The following is a 13,995-nucleotide window of genomic DNA, read 5'->3' on the forward strand; positions in this document are numbered from 1 at the left end:
TTTGTAGAACTTGACTTTGAATCATATCAACTCCCCGTAAAGAATTCACTATCCCTTAGAGTGCTGCTTTAATATAAATATATATTCCCAGCAGTGTTTCCCATTTTATCAGACAATTTTTTCACGTTTAGGGAAAGCAAGAAAGAGGCTGAAACTGAGTGAACGTGGATGTATGAGTTAGACTTCTAGGTCTAAGCTGTTCACCCAAGTTTTCTTGTACAAAGAGTGGTGGGAAATTCACACCTCCAGAGGGCGGGTAGTCTTGTCCAAAGGGGGTTGCTTGAGATGGGCTTTAAGGGGATTCAAAATGCTCTGAATTTCGTCAGTCAAAATCTAAGGGGATTGTAGCAGGACTTGACACAACTTGAGGTGTCTTAGCCTTCATACATGTGCAATCCCACTAAGGAGGGTTCTGCAAGTATAGCTCTTGTGAGAAAAGGGAATAGATTTGAGCTGAAGTCAAAGAAACAATGTAGGCAGAGATGCCCATTGCCTGTGATTTCCCTCTACAGAGATATTGCAGTAGACTAGGCAATAGACTATTACTTCACTTGGTAATAGAGGGAAATTGAGCCTCCCTAGTGGAAGATGGAGATGGAAATTACAGTGTGTTTTCTATCTTTTGGTTGAAAACTATGTAAATGGTGAGAACCCTGTATGCTTCTGGCCTTCGGTAGCCAGACACACTCTGGCTGAGTCAGCTGGTCCCTTCTGCACCTCATTATCTCTCCCATCCCTTCATTCCAAAAACATTGTCCACATTAAATTTTTCCATCTTCATTTTTTCACTTTTCAAAACAGAATGTAATTCTGGGTATATAGCAGATAATAGCAAAAATCTGAGCAGTTTTCACAGTCTTGCTCAGTTGCTTGTCCTAGATAGACCTTGGCATAGAAATGGGAAATATCTCTTGACTGTCCCTGAAATACAGTCTGTGAGAGACAGAACTACAACAAATAGAAATGAGAATATATCAAGAACAACAGATCCTTATTAGCCACAGTGTGTTTAAAAATACAGCATGAAAATGGTGACTATCTTGTTAATCAGGCAAGTTATAATTACTCTAGCGAACATTCACTTATGAGCTGCAAGTTCCATCCACTGGAGAGGATGTTATTTAAATGTCACCTGTATGGCTGCTGATCAGTACAGAGGCAGAATGGAAAAAGCAATATTCAGTAAATTTCCAAGTATGAAGCACCCTAGAAAAGCACAATTTCCATTTTCTGTGTTTGCATTATCGTGAAAAGTAGGTAGCAGTAACTGAGAGCTGATTCAGGCAGGGAGTGCTGGAGGTTGTTGATGATGATGCAGGAGGAGGATGCAATGGAGGGGCAGCCCCTGCTGCTCAGTGACTGCATGTACATTGGTAGTGCCTAGGAATTATTCCAGAAAGAATTTCTGGAATTTCCAATGTAGGCACAGCTGAATCGATAAGAATTTCAATGCAGTAGATGTAGTGTTGCATCCTGACAGCATTCTGGGTTACTAGTATCATGACTCCTAGGTTTTGGTGGGGTTTTTTTGGTGGGTTTGTTTGTTTTAATGGTAAATCAAACTGTAAAACGAGAAGACTACATAGTGGACACCAAGAAAATGTGTATCTCTCTGTGTCTATGACACAGACAGAAAGATGATAAATAATATAAATTTACAAGATATCCATTAGATGGGGAAAAAATACTGTGTGCTGCTTTCTTAGTGCTCGTGTACTCATGGAAGGTGTTGTATCTGTTTAAGCAGAGTTTCCAATACAAGTAATATTTAAAATTCAGCTTGTAAATATTGCCATACATCAAATAAGAAGAAATCATGAAGCTAAAAACTGATGATTGAGGGTGCTTTTCTGTGGAATTCTAATAAGCCGTGACAGAATTAAAATTTAATGTCTTATTAGTATAACTTTCTATTGCTTCTGTTTACAGCTATTGTAGGATTCTTTCTGCTGAAAGAAAATATATATCATCTGAAAATTATATTTGCAGAGGAAACATAAACAGTCTATTAATTTAAAACAAATTCTATTTCTGCTGATCCACTGGAATGTTCTCCTTTAAAACAAAAACAGGAAGGAGGAGAAGGCTGTTCAGGAAAAAAGTTTCGAGGAATGCCATACATTCTCTTCAGTTGTTTGGAGTTCCATATTGTCTCTTGTAGTATAGCAATTGTAACATAAACACTCTTCTGGAGGTAGGTTTGTGATATTTTTTAACACCAGCCTGTTTGGTACTGAAAGTTTGTATTCCATTAGAAAAATTTTAGAGTTTATTATTCTATAAAAAGATTGTAAAGTAACTTATCTTTAAAAACCAAAATCTAGCCTATTACCTCAAATTGTAAAATCATTAAGCCAGATGAATCCATTTCTTTTCCAGATGACGTGAAGCCACATCCCTGGATATCTAAGGTGTGCTCCTGTAAGGTGTGTTAGAAAACCCTGCTTAACCAAAAGAATTAGAAGATGCACAAGAACAGCCAAGAATGCACATATGTGGCATGGACATGAAATGGCTTGTTGTTTTTATTATTGTATACCTGCAACAATTCATTTTCAGAAGAAGTAGCTTCCGTAAGATCAGCTTCTTTTTGCCAGTTTATTGGCATCTATTCACACTTCCATTGCTCATAGATTTACAATGATTCCATTAAATTTAGATAGTTCTATCAACTCTCTATTTTTAGATGTTTTTTGCTGGTTTATGTAGTGGTCCCAAATCTTACTAGCTTTGATTGACCATAAAACATTTTCATCAATTTTAATATTCTTTTACATACATCAAATTTAAATTTTTCTCTTTCCTTGCTTCTGACTTTTATTACCAATAGCATTTTAACACTGAGCAAAATCAGATGAATTTAAAATAATTAGAAATTTTTTTTGCATTTAAAGGAAAACTGCACATTTTGAATTAAACATGGAATATTTAGAAACTACTGAAATACAAATAATGTTCTGTGCGCAGGAAAGCATGGGGAATTGATTATAAATCTGGTCATGTCTAGGATATAAATTTTCATTTTCTAGAAATACTGCCATCACCATCATGTATAGAAATGTACCACTATGAAGTTGGAGAAACCCATTGGAGTCCTCCTCTGAAACTATACACTTCATTGAATTTCTATTTGTGCTCAGTGGGAAAAGCAGCTATATATTTTTGACTTTAAAAAAAAATATATGTATCATTATGTTTGGGGAATATTTGCAGCTCATTAGACTCATTTATCACCTAATGTTCAGGGGGATTTCTGCTGGTTTGGCAAATCCTGGCCACTCAGAGCAGTGAGCTCACTTTCTACGTTGCCAGCAGTCGCAGTGCTAATGAAGTCACAGGACTTGGGGATGTACTTCTCTGGATCTGCGTCTTATGGTGGAAATCACGGGCTGATGTTACCCATCCCAACTGTCACGTTGGCCATAAGCTGCCTTAACTAGGAGAGTGAGGATTGCTTCAGTGTGGAAAGATTCTCTGACAGTGCATCTCTTACTTGTAGGGAAGTGCCGTGGCTGCAGGAGTGACAAACCCAGGTTTCTGTTGCCACACTATGGCTTGGATTTGATTAAATGTGAAAGACGCATGAAACCTTTCTTCTGTTTTTTGATAGCCCAGGAGTCATATCTCTAAGTGCAGTATATGGCAGTGAGGTCTTCAGAAACACTGAGTGGCAGGGCCTTCTGAGGAGCAGCATTCCAGTTTTTATTCAACTAAAGAATATTTCATTAAAATAGTCTGCAATCCAGAGAAGATAAAGATATTTAATATTTTTCTGTAATTGCAAATACTGTGCAGAAAAAGGACATTTTAACAGAAAAGTCACTGTTTTTTACACATTTGGTGTTTTTCAGAAACAACTTTCCTTATTCTTAGAAGGCATTTTTGTATGTAAAGTGTTATCTTTTGTTTCTATAAGCTTGTAGTTGAATTATGATGACTAAACAACCTGGATGTTGAGTGTTATGGCTTCATTCTTTCACTTATTGTGTCTAGAATAATTTCACTGACTTATTTATACTTTTACAACACAACTGAGAGCAGAACATGTCTTCAGCTGACATATATCCTCTTCTTAACTTTTACAGTTAAATCAGAGTGACAAACATCAACAAGGTAAAAATGAAATTGCAAATATAACTATAGGAACTTAGTAACACACTACAGGAACCTTGCAGACAGTAAAACAAATGACAAATAAAGGATGGACCTGCTGTCTCCTTTGCCATCCTTGTCGGCAGTCACCTCTAGTTTGCTGCAGGCGTCTGCCATCGGCATCGAAATGCCTGTTTCCCTTCACCACAAACGTTACTGCTTTGCAGCAGTGTCTGCTCGCTTGGGCCAGCTCTGTTCTTAGTGCCAGGGTAACAACTCTCCTTACAACTATTTCTATGAGATATTTGAAAAACTGATGTGTTCAAAGAGGTCTCATAGCTGAAGGAATTGGCATTGTCCATAACACCCAGTACTGCTGTAGTACCAATTACATTTGTGCAACACAATATTTGATTGCTTGTCTGTAACTGGGCACAGCAGCAGCCTGCCAAGGCAGACAGCCCTTGGAACGGTTTGTGCAGTGATGGTTGCTGTTTGGCACATGCTTGTGCGTGCTTTGTGCTAATTATATTTACAGTATCTGTAAGGTAAGGCAGGAACTTTTTTTAGTAGGTACATTTCTTTCCCAGTAAAGCAAATGTATTTCCCATATGTTCTGGATGGCTTTCAAACAACCATCTTTACAGTATAGGCTCAAGATGAACTCTTGCTTAGAACAATCCTTTTGTATCAAAGTGACAATGTTAGAGCTATATACAAAAGTACATATTAACCTCCTGCAATTGTTTCTCGTAAGCCATAACTGAAGAAACATTTCTATATTAATGCAGTCTGATGTACTGCTGTAGTCATGCTTATGGAGATTGATTTTACAACGAAGTTGCAAGCTAATTAAGAATATATTGTTCTATTGTGTTACACTGAAGGAATCCTGCCAAAAGGAGTAATATGTTAATATTTTAGAGTAGTTGTATAGAGTTGAGATATAGGGTAAAAAAAAATTAATGAATACCTAAACTGCTTAAGGAGCAAGGTTTGGTTTTTTTTCTTTTTTCTTTTTTTTTTTTTTCCATTCAGAAGTCACAGCGTCCAATAAACCGTATGGCTCAGGTTGCGGTTTCATAATTGGCAAGTTCTCCCCACTCCAGGCGTGTACTTCTGTGTCTCCTCAGTTCTGTTTGCACTAGTGCTTGGATGGGCAGGCCGTGGCAAGACAAGCATTGGCCTTGGTGCAAGGAGCAGAGGAGGAGCAAGCAAACCAGGGGAGGAAGAAGGCAGTGCTGCTGTGTAATACATCAGCATTATCTCAGCACGAAATTGGAGTTTTAGGGTGCTAAATGCAGGGGTCTTTCTTGAAAATAGGTTTTCAGCTTTCAGTTGCTATAGGCATATTTTACATTATATGCATAATTCATAATATTATTAATTTAAAAAAAAGAGGGTACTGGTTCTTTAGTATAAGCCCCAACCAAAACTCATTGATGTTTTTTTGCTTTGAGAGATTTTGAGTTTTCCAAATGATTGATACTTGCTAAGTGGTCACTGACCTAGATTCCCGGCTGGAAACATCCCTAAACTTTGATCTGTTCATATATGGCTCCAAATCCAAATGTCATATTGTGAAATCTCTTGTACTATTTACATATTTTAAATTTCATCATTGAAATCAACTGCTTCCATTTTTCCCCAGTCCAATAAAAGACAAAAGCAAATTGGCATGGAATTTGAAATATATATATGAGATTCAGTGTTTCTTTATAAAAAGAGACACTTCAGCAAAACCGATACGTTACAGGGTCACGGGCTCCAGATGACACCAGAAGTCTAGCAAGGGAAGTGCTTTTGCAAGTCTGACTGAGCCAAAGTGTTGAAAATTCCTCAGAAAAGAATGGGACAGGTGCAATAAGCAGCATTACCTCTCTCCAGATTTTTACTCGTGTTGAAAGAGCATGTTCCCTGCAGGCAGACTAGGGCAGTGAGTTCTAGTGCAAATCTCACAGTTGTGCCGATGCTGAATAGCATTGCATGCACGTTCCTGGTGGGGGATCTGGGAAGACAAAGTTTGTTTCTTGCAGTGGATATTTCTGCTGAATTTTGCAGGCCATTCTTCTTGCATGAGAAGAGGATGCAGAGGAGTTTCAAGGGCTGGTCTTCCTCTTTTTCCTTCCTCATAGGATAGGCAAAGCTCTGAGAATTATTACTAGAGTTTGAGTTGGGTTATAATTAGAATTCATAGATCCCCAAATGAAAGATCATCAACCTTGTTTTTGAAGAAGTAATGCTGAACTTGAATGCAACATAAAATTCGCACAATAACCCAGGATTGTCTTATTGGAGACCCTGGGAAGTTTGTTTCTTGAATGACACCTGCTGGAAAGTTTACAGTGTGTGTGAGAGCTGTGCCGAGGGCAGAGGCACGTCACGGAAAGACCTTCCCCGTCTGCCGATGGATCTGAGTGTCCTGGGGTTGGTGTGGTGGGTAAGTACAAATACAGCTGTCGAGGTAAAGCAGTGCAAGTTGCTAAACAATATTAAACATTATGGAACTTAACAAACATCTGCAGAGTTTTTTTAGAGTTGACTGTGTTTCATAAAATTCTTACATGGTACAAATGTAATTGCACATTTTTTCTTTCATGTATTTCTAGAAACCTTAGCTTGAGAAGTTAGTTGTGCAGCCTGAGTTTACATTGTGTCTTGCAAACACAGAGATAAAAGCTGGTTTTTCTTTCTCTGGCAACACTCTCAATAAGATAGCTGTGAAGCATAATGTCACTGGAGTATGTCATTTCATTAAGTACATTACTCTCTCCATTTTTACAGCAACACGGCAACTGGGAGATTTTGTTTTGGTTTGGTTTTGTTCTTTTTTTGTTTAGCATTTGAAAGCTTAATAGTCAGCAGAAAAACATACACAATATCTAGCACTAGTAAAATAATATTTTCCTTATTTTCCAATTTTATCTAAATAATGTGTAAACTTCCTGATAATAAGGACCTGGGGAAATTGTACTATAAACCATAATGAATTTTCCACACAGAAGCTCAGGGTAATAAAAGATTCTGTTCAGTTCCAGAACTTTATTTTCTATAGTCACACTGGCAAACAGACTTAGAGCTCTACTCAGTAAATGCAACATACATATTTTTGTTGTTTGTTTTGGCTTATAGTCTTCCTGCCATGTAGATGGCAGCAGTACTCAAGCCTTGAAATTCACTTGAGCTTTTTCTTGAGTTTATTCTGAAATACCATGTTTAAGAATATTATTGTCAAGAATGAACTGAAAGCATGATTACTTTAAAGATGGATATCAGCTTAATTATATATACCTTTAAAGAAGCCTGTAACTTCATAATATCAGTGTTTAAGAGGCAATGTGTCATATCTGTCTGTATGAATATAGATGCCGCTATTTGGTTGTTTGTACATTATGATGTATTTTCTTCCTGTAAATTAAATTGCTAGTATTTTTTCTACTGCACTGGGTTTCAGGACACACGGGGTGTTTCTGAAAGTTGAAAAATGTTAAGATTCACTAGCATAGTCCCCACATTTATTTCCTTGCAGAATGAGAAGCATCTAGTGGGTCCTTGGGCAGGAAAGCTGTTGACTGTGGGCATCCTTGTCGAGGAAGGAGAGAGAAAGTTAGTGGGATACACAGTGTCGGATTTTGTGTTATGGGCTCTACCGATCATAGTGCTTTATAAAAAATATCATGAGCTATTCTGCTGGGGGGGAAGACATTTTGCAGGTCCCAAATATCTTCAGCTTGGCATAGTGTGGAATTGGCTGAACTCTGACATTTACTTTGGCTAAGAAGTAGAGAGGTTTTGAAAGAGAAGCAACGAAACTGAGATCCCGAATCAAAGCTGTCCGGCAGCCTCAGTCTGTGCAGCACCAGCGCAAACCTCAGGCAGGCTTTGTGGGATCATCTCCCAGTCCTGGGAGATAAAAGCAGGTGTTAACACACGTGACTGTGCACAGGGGAAAAAACTAGCACGAAAAAGCAAAATGATGGTGGTTCCTTGAATTAGGAAATACTGTTTAAATGCTGGAGGCAAGCGGTAGTGGTTCAGTAAGCTGTCATACGAAGCGGATCAGCACTAATTCCCTGAATGCTTCTTAACCAGTAGCAGCTGAAGTAACAGGGAGATTAAATATCCCCTGGACAGCATTTCCCATTCCATAGGATCCTGTCTGAGGATGCATTTGGTGGTTTAATCCACACTGAACATGGAATCAGCTGAGGTAACTGGGGAAAGTGGGCAGACTCTGGCCCTTCACCATCCTCATTCAACTGCTGCAGCTACACTTGATGTAATTATGGGCGAGCTCTGTGCCTTGCCACCAAAAATGTATTTAAATACAAATACTGTTCATGTTTCTGCTGACTGTTCATGACCTATAAAGAATACATATTTTAAAAGCTCTTGGAAACATAAAAAGCTTCCTGTGTGTTAGTATTTTGTCTGTGGAACAGAAATACTTGCAAGGCCATCCCCCAGAGAAGTTTTGTAAGGATATAGTAAGGGCTGTGTGTGTGGTCACGGCATTTTGTAAGTAAAATAAACAACTAAAATAACGTAATAAAAAGCTTGATAGATTTTTGTTATCAGTGCCCAAACTTGTTAGGCTGAATCAACAAAACTACCGGAGTAATATGACGTAGAAACTCTGACAACTACCAAACATGGCTTTCCTTAGAGATATTTTTGCTGAACCACCTTGCAGTATCGCTGTTCCTTAGGAACTTGAGATTTGCAGCAATAAGATGTCAAGCTTTTAAAGAAGTTTATGAACAATTGTAATGGATTGGATACTGAGCAAAACATCAGAGAAGACATCACATGCGAAGACTCATTCCAGGCACTGTTTCTTATATTTGTTGCTTTAGTTATATGGAGTGACAGCCCAATGAATCACTGGGTGGTCTTTTGGTCTGACAATTTGGGTATTGTCTGAGCAATTAACAGGCAGTCAGCCAGTTGCAGTGGCTAGTGATTAAATTACAGAGGTTCTTTGGTGGTTTCCATAAAGAAATCTCTGGGAAGAGTTAGGTGGAGCCACCATCTATCATATGATGAGCATGTGTCTTGTTATGTTTACTTGTTTGTTTGACTAAATATTTAAGAATATTATGTCACTGAAGAAGAGTTGATATTTGAAAGACTTTTCGTGCTTTTGGTTTCTGCTGTGCTAACCCTGTGCATGAGGAGAATTTATGATACTGTTGGGGTACACCTTTAGCTTTAAAATTTTTTTTGTGAGAGATTTCGGAAATGTCTTTCCTCATGTCCTAAGTCGTATCTCTGACTAACTGCATGAGTACTTTACTGGTTTCATTCTGTATTTTTTATTAAAAATTGCCTTCTCTGTTATTTAAGTCCTTTAAGCAGATATTATTGGTATAAATTTTTGCTTAGCCCACAAAACATGTAGCACCCTGTGTTACTCTTTTCTACAATGCCTAAATCTATAGATGCTCATATGTGTTTCTGCAGTTTGTCTGTTTCTTTTCTTCCTTGTATGTGGGACAAATCTATTACACTCTTTACAGAATTTTGAGGTTTTTTCTTCCTCCCATGATAGGCAGTCATTAAACTTCCACAGGGAGAGAGCGAGGTAAAAGCAGCAATAAGGAAAAATAAAAAGAAGTAAACTCTATTAGCAAGAGTAAATATACCAGCATGGCCAAATTATGATCACACTGACCTACAAGCTGCACTCTGATCTTTTATGGTAATTCCAAACAGAGCTGCTGAAGGTAGATGGAAATGTCAATACTCTAGACCAGAAATTTCTGGGAATTTGCATTGGGTACAAATAGCCATAACTGTAACCCTGCAGGTGCTGGGTACAGTGCCCGCTGCACTGAGCTCACATGTGGCATTTACTTTAAAGGTGGATGGGACTATAAAGTGAATCTCAGGAGCATTGCATTTTCTTAAGCATGTAGCCCCTTTTCCTGGGGGTGATCTTTCTGGATCAGCCAGGAAAGTGCCCTTGCTGGCTAGCAGGGAGAGGAGGAGGAGGTAGTTCTGTACATTTTAATGCTTTTACAACTTCTGTGCTAAAGACACTGGCAATAAGAGGGGAGCCTTCATGGCTTCCTTAGAGATAGATTCAGCTCCCTTGCACACAAAGGTTTTGCCACAGTTTTGACAAAATGAATCCCCATAGTAGATTACTCCTATTTTCTTATCCAGTATTCAGTCTTGGACCACATCCTCCAGCAGCTTTTATTCAGCCAAAGCTGCTTGCAGAGAGGCTCAGGGGCATCGCTTGTTCAGCAGCAATCAGTGGGTTAATACAGCCTGGCTTCTGCCTCTCTCAGATGTTCAGGAGAAGATAATGAGGCAGGGATAGAGCCTGCAGGTTAATGAGATACCCCAACTGCATGGCAGAAATCTAAGAGGAGAGACCTGGGAAGCAGCAGAGAAGGGGGAATGTGAGGGTCTTTATATTCAGGTGTTACTCAGCCAAGAGAATTACTGGGGCAGGACTGTTTTCCATTGTTATAAAGACCATTTGATTTGTTAGCGCAGAGCTGAAATTACTCATCTACCTAGCAAAAATAGTCCGCCTTTTACAATCCTATTAAAATCAATACTGGGCTACGTTCAGAACTCTGTTATGTTATGCCCTTCCTCCCTGAACCCCAGAAAAGATACCAGAATCCAAAGGCACTCATGTTAGGATGAACAGTGGAATCTCTCTAATAAATTCCAACTAGTGCTTGGATAAGCATCGTTAAAAACATCTGTCATGCATTTGGATAAAATCTATTAATAAAATGAATGAGTAGAATGTAGAAAAATACAAACAGGTAATACAGTAAAACAAACAGCCATACTACTGTACCGTAGGAAGCTATTGTACTGTACTGTTTGGAATATTGTCATGAAAACAGCTTACCTTTTTGCTGAATCTTTTCAGTAATCCTGGGCTGTAAATGATGCAGCCATGTAAATAACTCTGGCAGTTGTACTTTGACCATATAATATGAAAAATAGCCAGTTCTCCATAATTGCATTGTCAAAAAATTCCTCCTACTTATCAGTATGCAACCTCCTGTTACAGACAAGCAGAATGCAGAACAATCTGCACGGTCTGCAGCATTCTAGATGCTATTCTTACAGTTATTATCAGCAATGACGATTACCTCTAAATGTTCAACAGTAAATCCAGAGGAATAAATGGAAGCTGTTCTCCTAAGTGGTGTATAACAATATCTGACACTTATATAGCACCTTTCATCTGTAAGAATCCCAAAGTGCTTTACAAAGTCTGCTGGGGTCACTTCACTCACCACTGAAATGTAGCTATCTCTGTGGTGAAATTCACCTTCTATTCCACACCAATGCCATTGCACAACAGTGGTTTTGAAAAAAAGTGACAACTAAGTGAAATGCATTGAACAGGTCTTGTGAAAGCTATCATAGGATCCTCAGTGACAGCCTTGGTAAAGCTTCGCTTTGGCATCTAGAGCAAAACCCAGCAGATACTTCATCCTCCTCTGCCCTCACACACTTCCTTCTCAGCAAACATGCTCCGATTCTCATCCTGTTCTTCTCAGAACACTGTGCCCATGGTGAGAAGAGCAGCTGCAAATATACTGACAGTGCCCAGGTTTGACTTCGCGTATCATTCTACTAATGAAATCACACTCGTAAGCCTGGGTGCCTGGAGTTATCCTTAGAAAGTAAGTAATAATGAAAATAGAATGCTTTAAAATTTATAGGAAAAAAATGGGCATAACTAGTTTACAGCTGTGCTTCTCTTACGGTCTTGGTCTATTTGAGCCCAATATGTTTTTCCTTATGAGGTAATTATATTCTTTCTCATGGTCTTAGTACTATATGTATTTAAATGAGCAGGTATGCCTGGGCCATCACTGTGACTGCAGAAACAGATGCTGTATCTGTCTGTACTGCTGAATTAAAATAGGGAACATTCTCAGGTGCACTAACTCATATATATTGACAAAATGGTGGAACAATCTCCGTGTTCTTGATCTACAACTAATACGCTCCTGATGACCATACCTGCTAGGAAGTGTTTGAACGTGTCCATGCTCATCTGGAGGGTAAAAGAGTTTTTCACTCAACCTTTCTTTCAGAGCTTTCTCTGGCAGTTGGCTTCATTGACATAAACCAGACCTAGGCACTCTAAATTTGCTATTACAGATACATATAAAAAGGGTATGTACAGAATAGTGGTGTGTATGCTAAGTGTAGTGTTTGTGCATTCCTGGATGTGATAAAAGCTAGTATAAAACTGGATTGAATCCTCTTGTAGAGAAACACATGGTATGCAGTATGAGTAATTTTGAAAGTGCTCTACCAATATTAATCAAATCGTGAAGCTGAAAATACATGTTCTTGCCAGAGTTTCCTATTGCATTTTCATCTCACAGAAGGATGGGAGCAAGCCCAGGCAGGAGATCTGAACCCTGTTGGATTTTGGAGAGCTTAGCTTTTGCTGCTGATAGAGATTTGATCCCTCCAACTCAGGTTTATGTCTGTAATGTGTCACTTCAGAAAATAAAGGTCCATAGGGGTTCATTCCACTGCAGTCTTACTACTTTATCTTACATTTTGTCTCCTCTGTGGTCTGGCAGAATGTGAGTTCCTTTTCTTTTAAGCCTGGGGAAACACTGGACATATGTCACCACTGAGCTACAGGGTGTGGGGACATCAGCCAAGTAAACAGAACCATTTTACCTCTGAGAACATGGTGGTCTCTGTTCTTCCACAGCTACAGATGAGGAAGAGAATCAAAAGAAGTTGTTTCAGAAGAAGTTACTGACCTTTCTAAACCAAGCTGTTATATTTTTTTAATAGAACAAATACAGGTAAACCAATTCATTTAAGTTTTCATTCTGTACATAGATGTAGACAAAATATAAGTACTGTATTTGATAGGATGCACTGCATAGCTTTTGATTCTTGATATTGTTATGTAAATAACAGATGAGAAAGTTATGCATATTTTGTTACAGCTTTTACTTTGTAGCTATACACCAATAAAGGGGACAAAATGGATGTGAATGTAACATATTGTAGCAAATCACTTTAAATGTGACCCAAGCATAAGACCAGTTTATGAAGACATGCTGTTCTTCTGAAATGAAATTTAAAAGCCTTGAATTTGGTTGAAGTTCAAACTTCTGACCTGCTTTTGGGCAAGCTGTGTGAATCTCTTTAAGTCTACGTTCCCGTGTAAACTGAGGAATAATTTCCAGCTTCATGGAAGTTTTGTGAGTGTAATTTCATTAAGGTTTGTGAATCAGTTGGATACTGTAAGGGGAGGAGCTAAGTAAGTATGTAGATAAAATATCAGAGTTAAATGCTAACAACCACTTATTACTGTAAAAGTAAGAGAAATATATTAAGTGCTTAAATGGAATTTTTCTTCTCTCAGGAAGCTTCATCATACTTTAGAAACAGAGACGAACTGTAGAATGAAACCTAAAGTAATAGCAATAACTCAGAATTCAAAGCCAGCCTGGCTGCATTCCTTTGCGATCTGCTCTAGGTGACCCTGATTTAGCAGGTGGGTTGGACTAGATGATCTCCAGAGGCCCCTTCCAACCCCAACCATTCTGTGATTCTGCGAATCTGCCATAAGATATTCCGAGTGGCATCTTCAGAAAGTATGGTATGAATACACTATCAGAGTTTATCTTGCACATAAATACAAAAAATTCTACTGCCAGAGAGAGAAAATTATACATGCTTATGATTAATGTTTGGTTTCTGAAACATATGTCAGGATGTAAAATATCTCCTATTAGAGATGCTAAATTAAAATGTCTAAAAGTTTTTTAAATGCATTAATTTTAAGGTTGCACATTTATATTAAATGCATCACCTTTATTTACTGTGACCACACTGAAAACAGGCTCACGGATTGTAAAGTATTTTGAGTCAAGGCCTGTA

General features: G+C 38.3%; 1 protein-coding gene across 1 annotated transcript in view; it reads left to right on the forward strand.

Moving 5' to 3' along the window:
• The window catches only part of WDR72 (WD repeat domain 72), a 104,206-nt gene extending 101,771 nt beyond the window's left edge, over nucleotides 1-2,435 (forward strand). The window contains exon 19 of the mRNA XM_065641875.1: nucleotides 2,380-2,435. Within this exon, the coding sequence (XP_065497947.1) occupies nucleotides 2,380-2,435 (56 nt within the window). The remainder of the gene's footprint in view (nucleotides 1-2,379) is intronic.
• Nucleotides 2,436-13,995: the final 11,560 nt, after the last annotated feature.

This window comes from Caloenas nicobarica, chromosome 10 (genome assembly GCF_036013445.1).
Source record: "Caloenas nicobarica isolate bCalNic1 chromosome 10, bCalNic1.hap1, whole genome shotgun sequence".
In the NCBI taxonomy this organism is placed as follows: domain Eukaryota; kingdom Metazoa; phylum Chordata; class Aves; order Columbiformes; family Columbidae; genus Caloenas; species Caloenas nicobarica.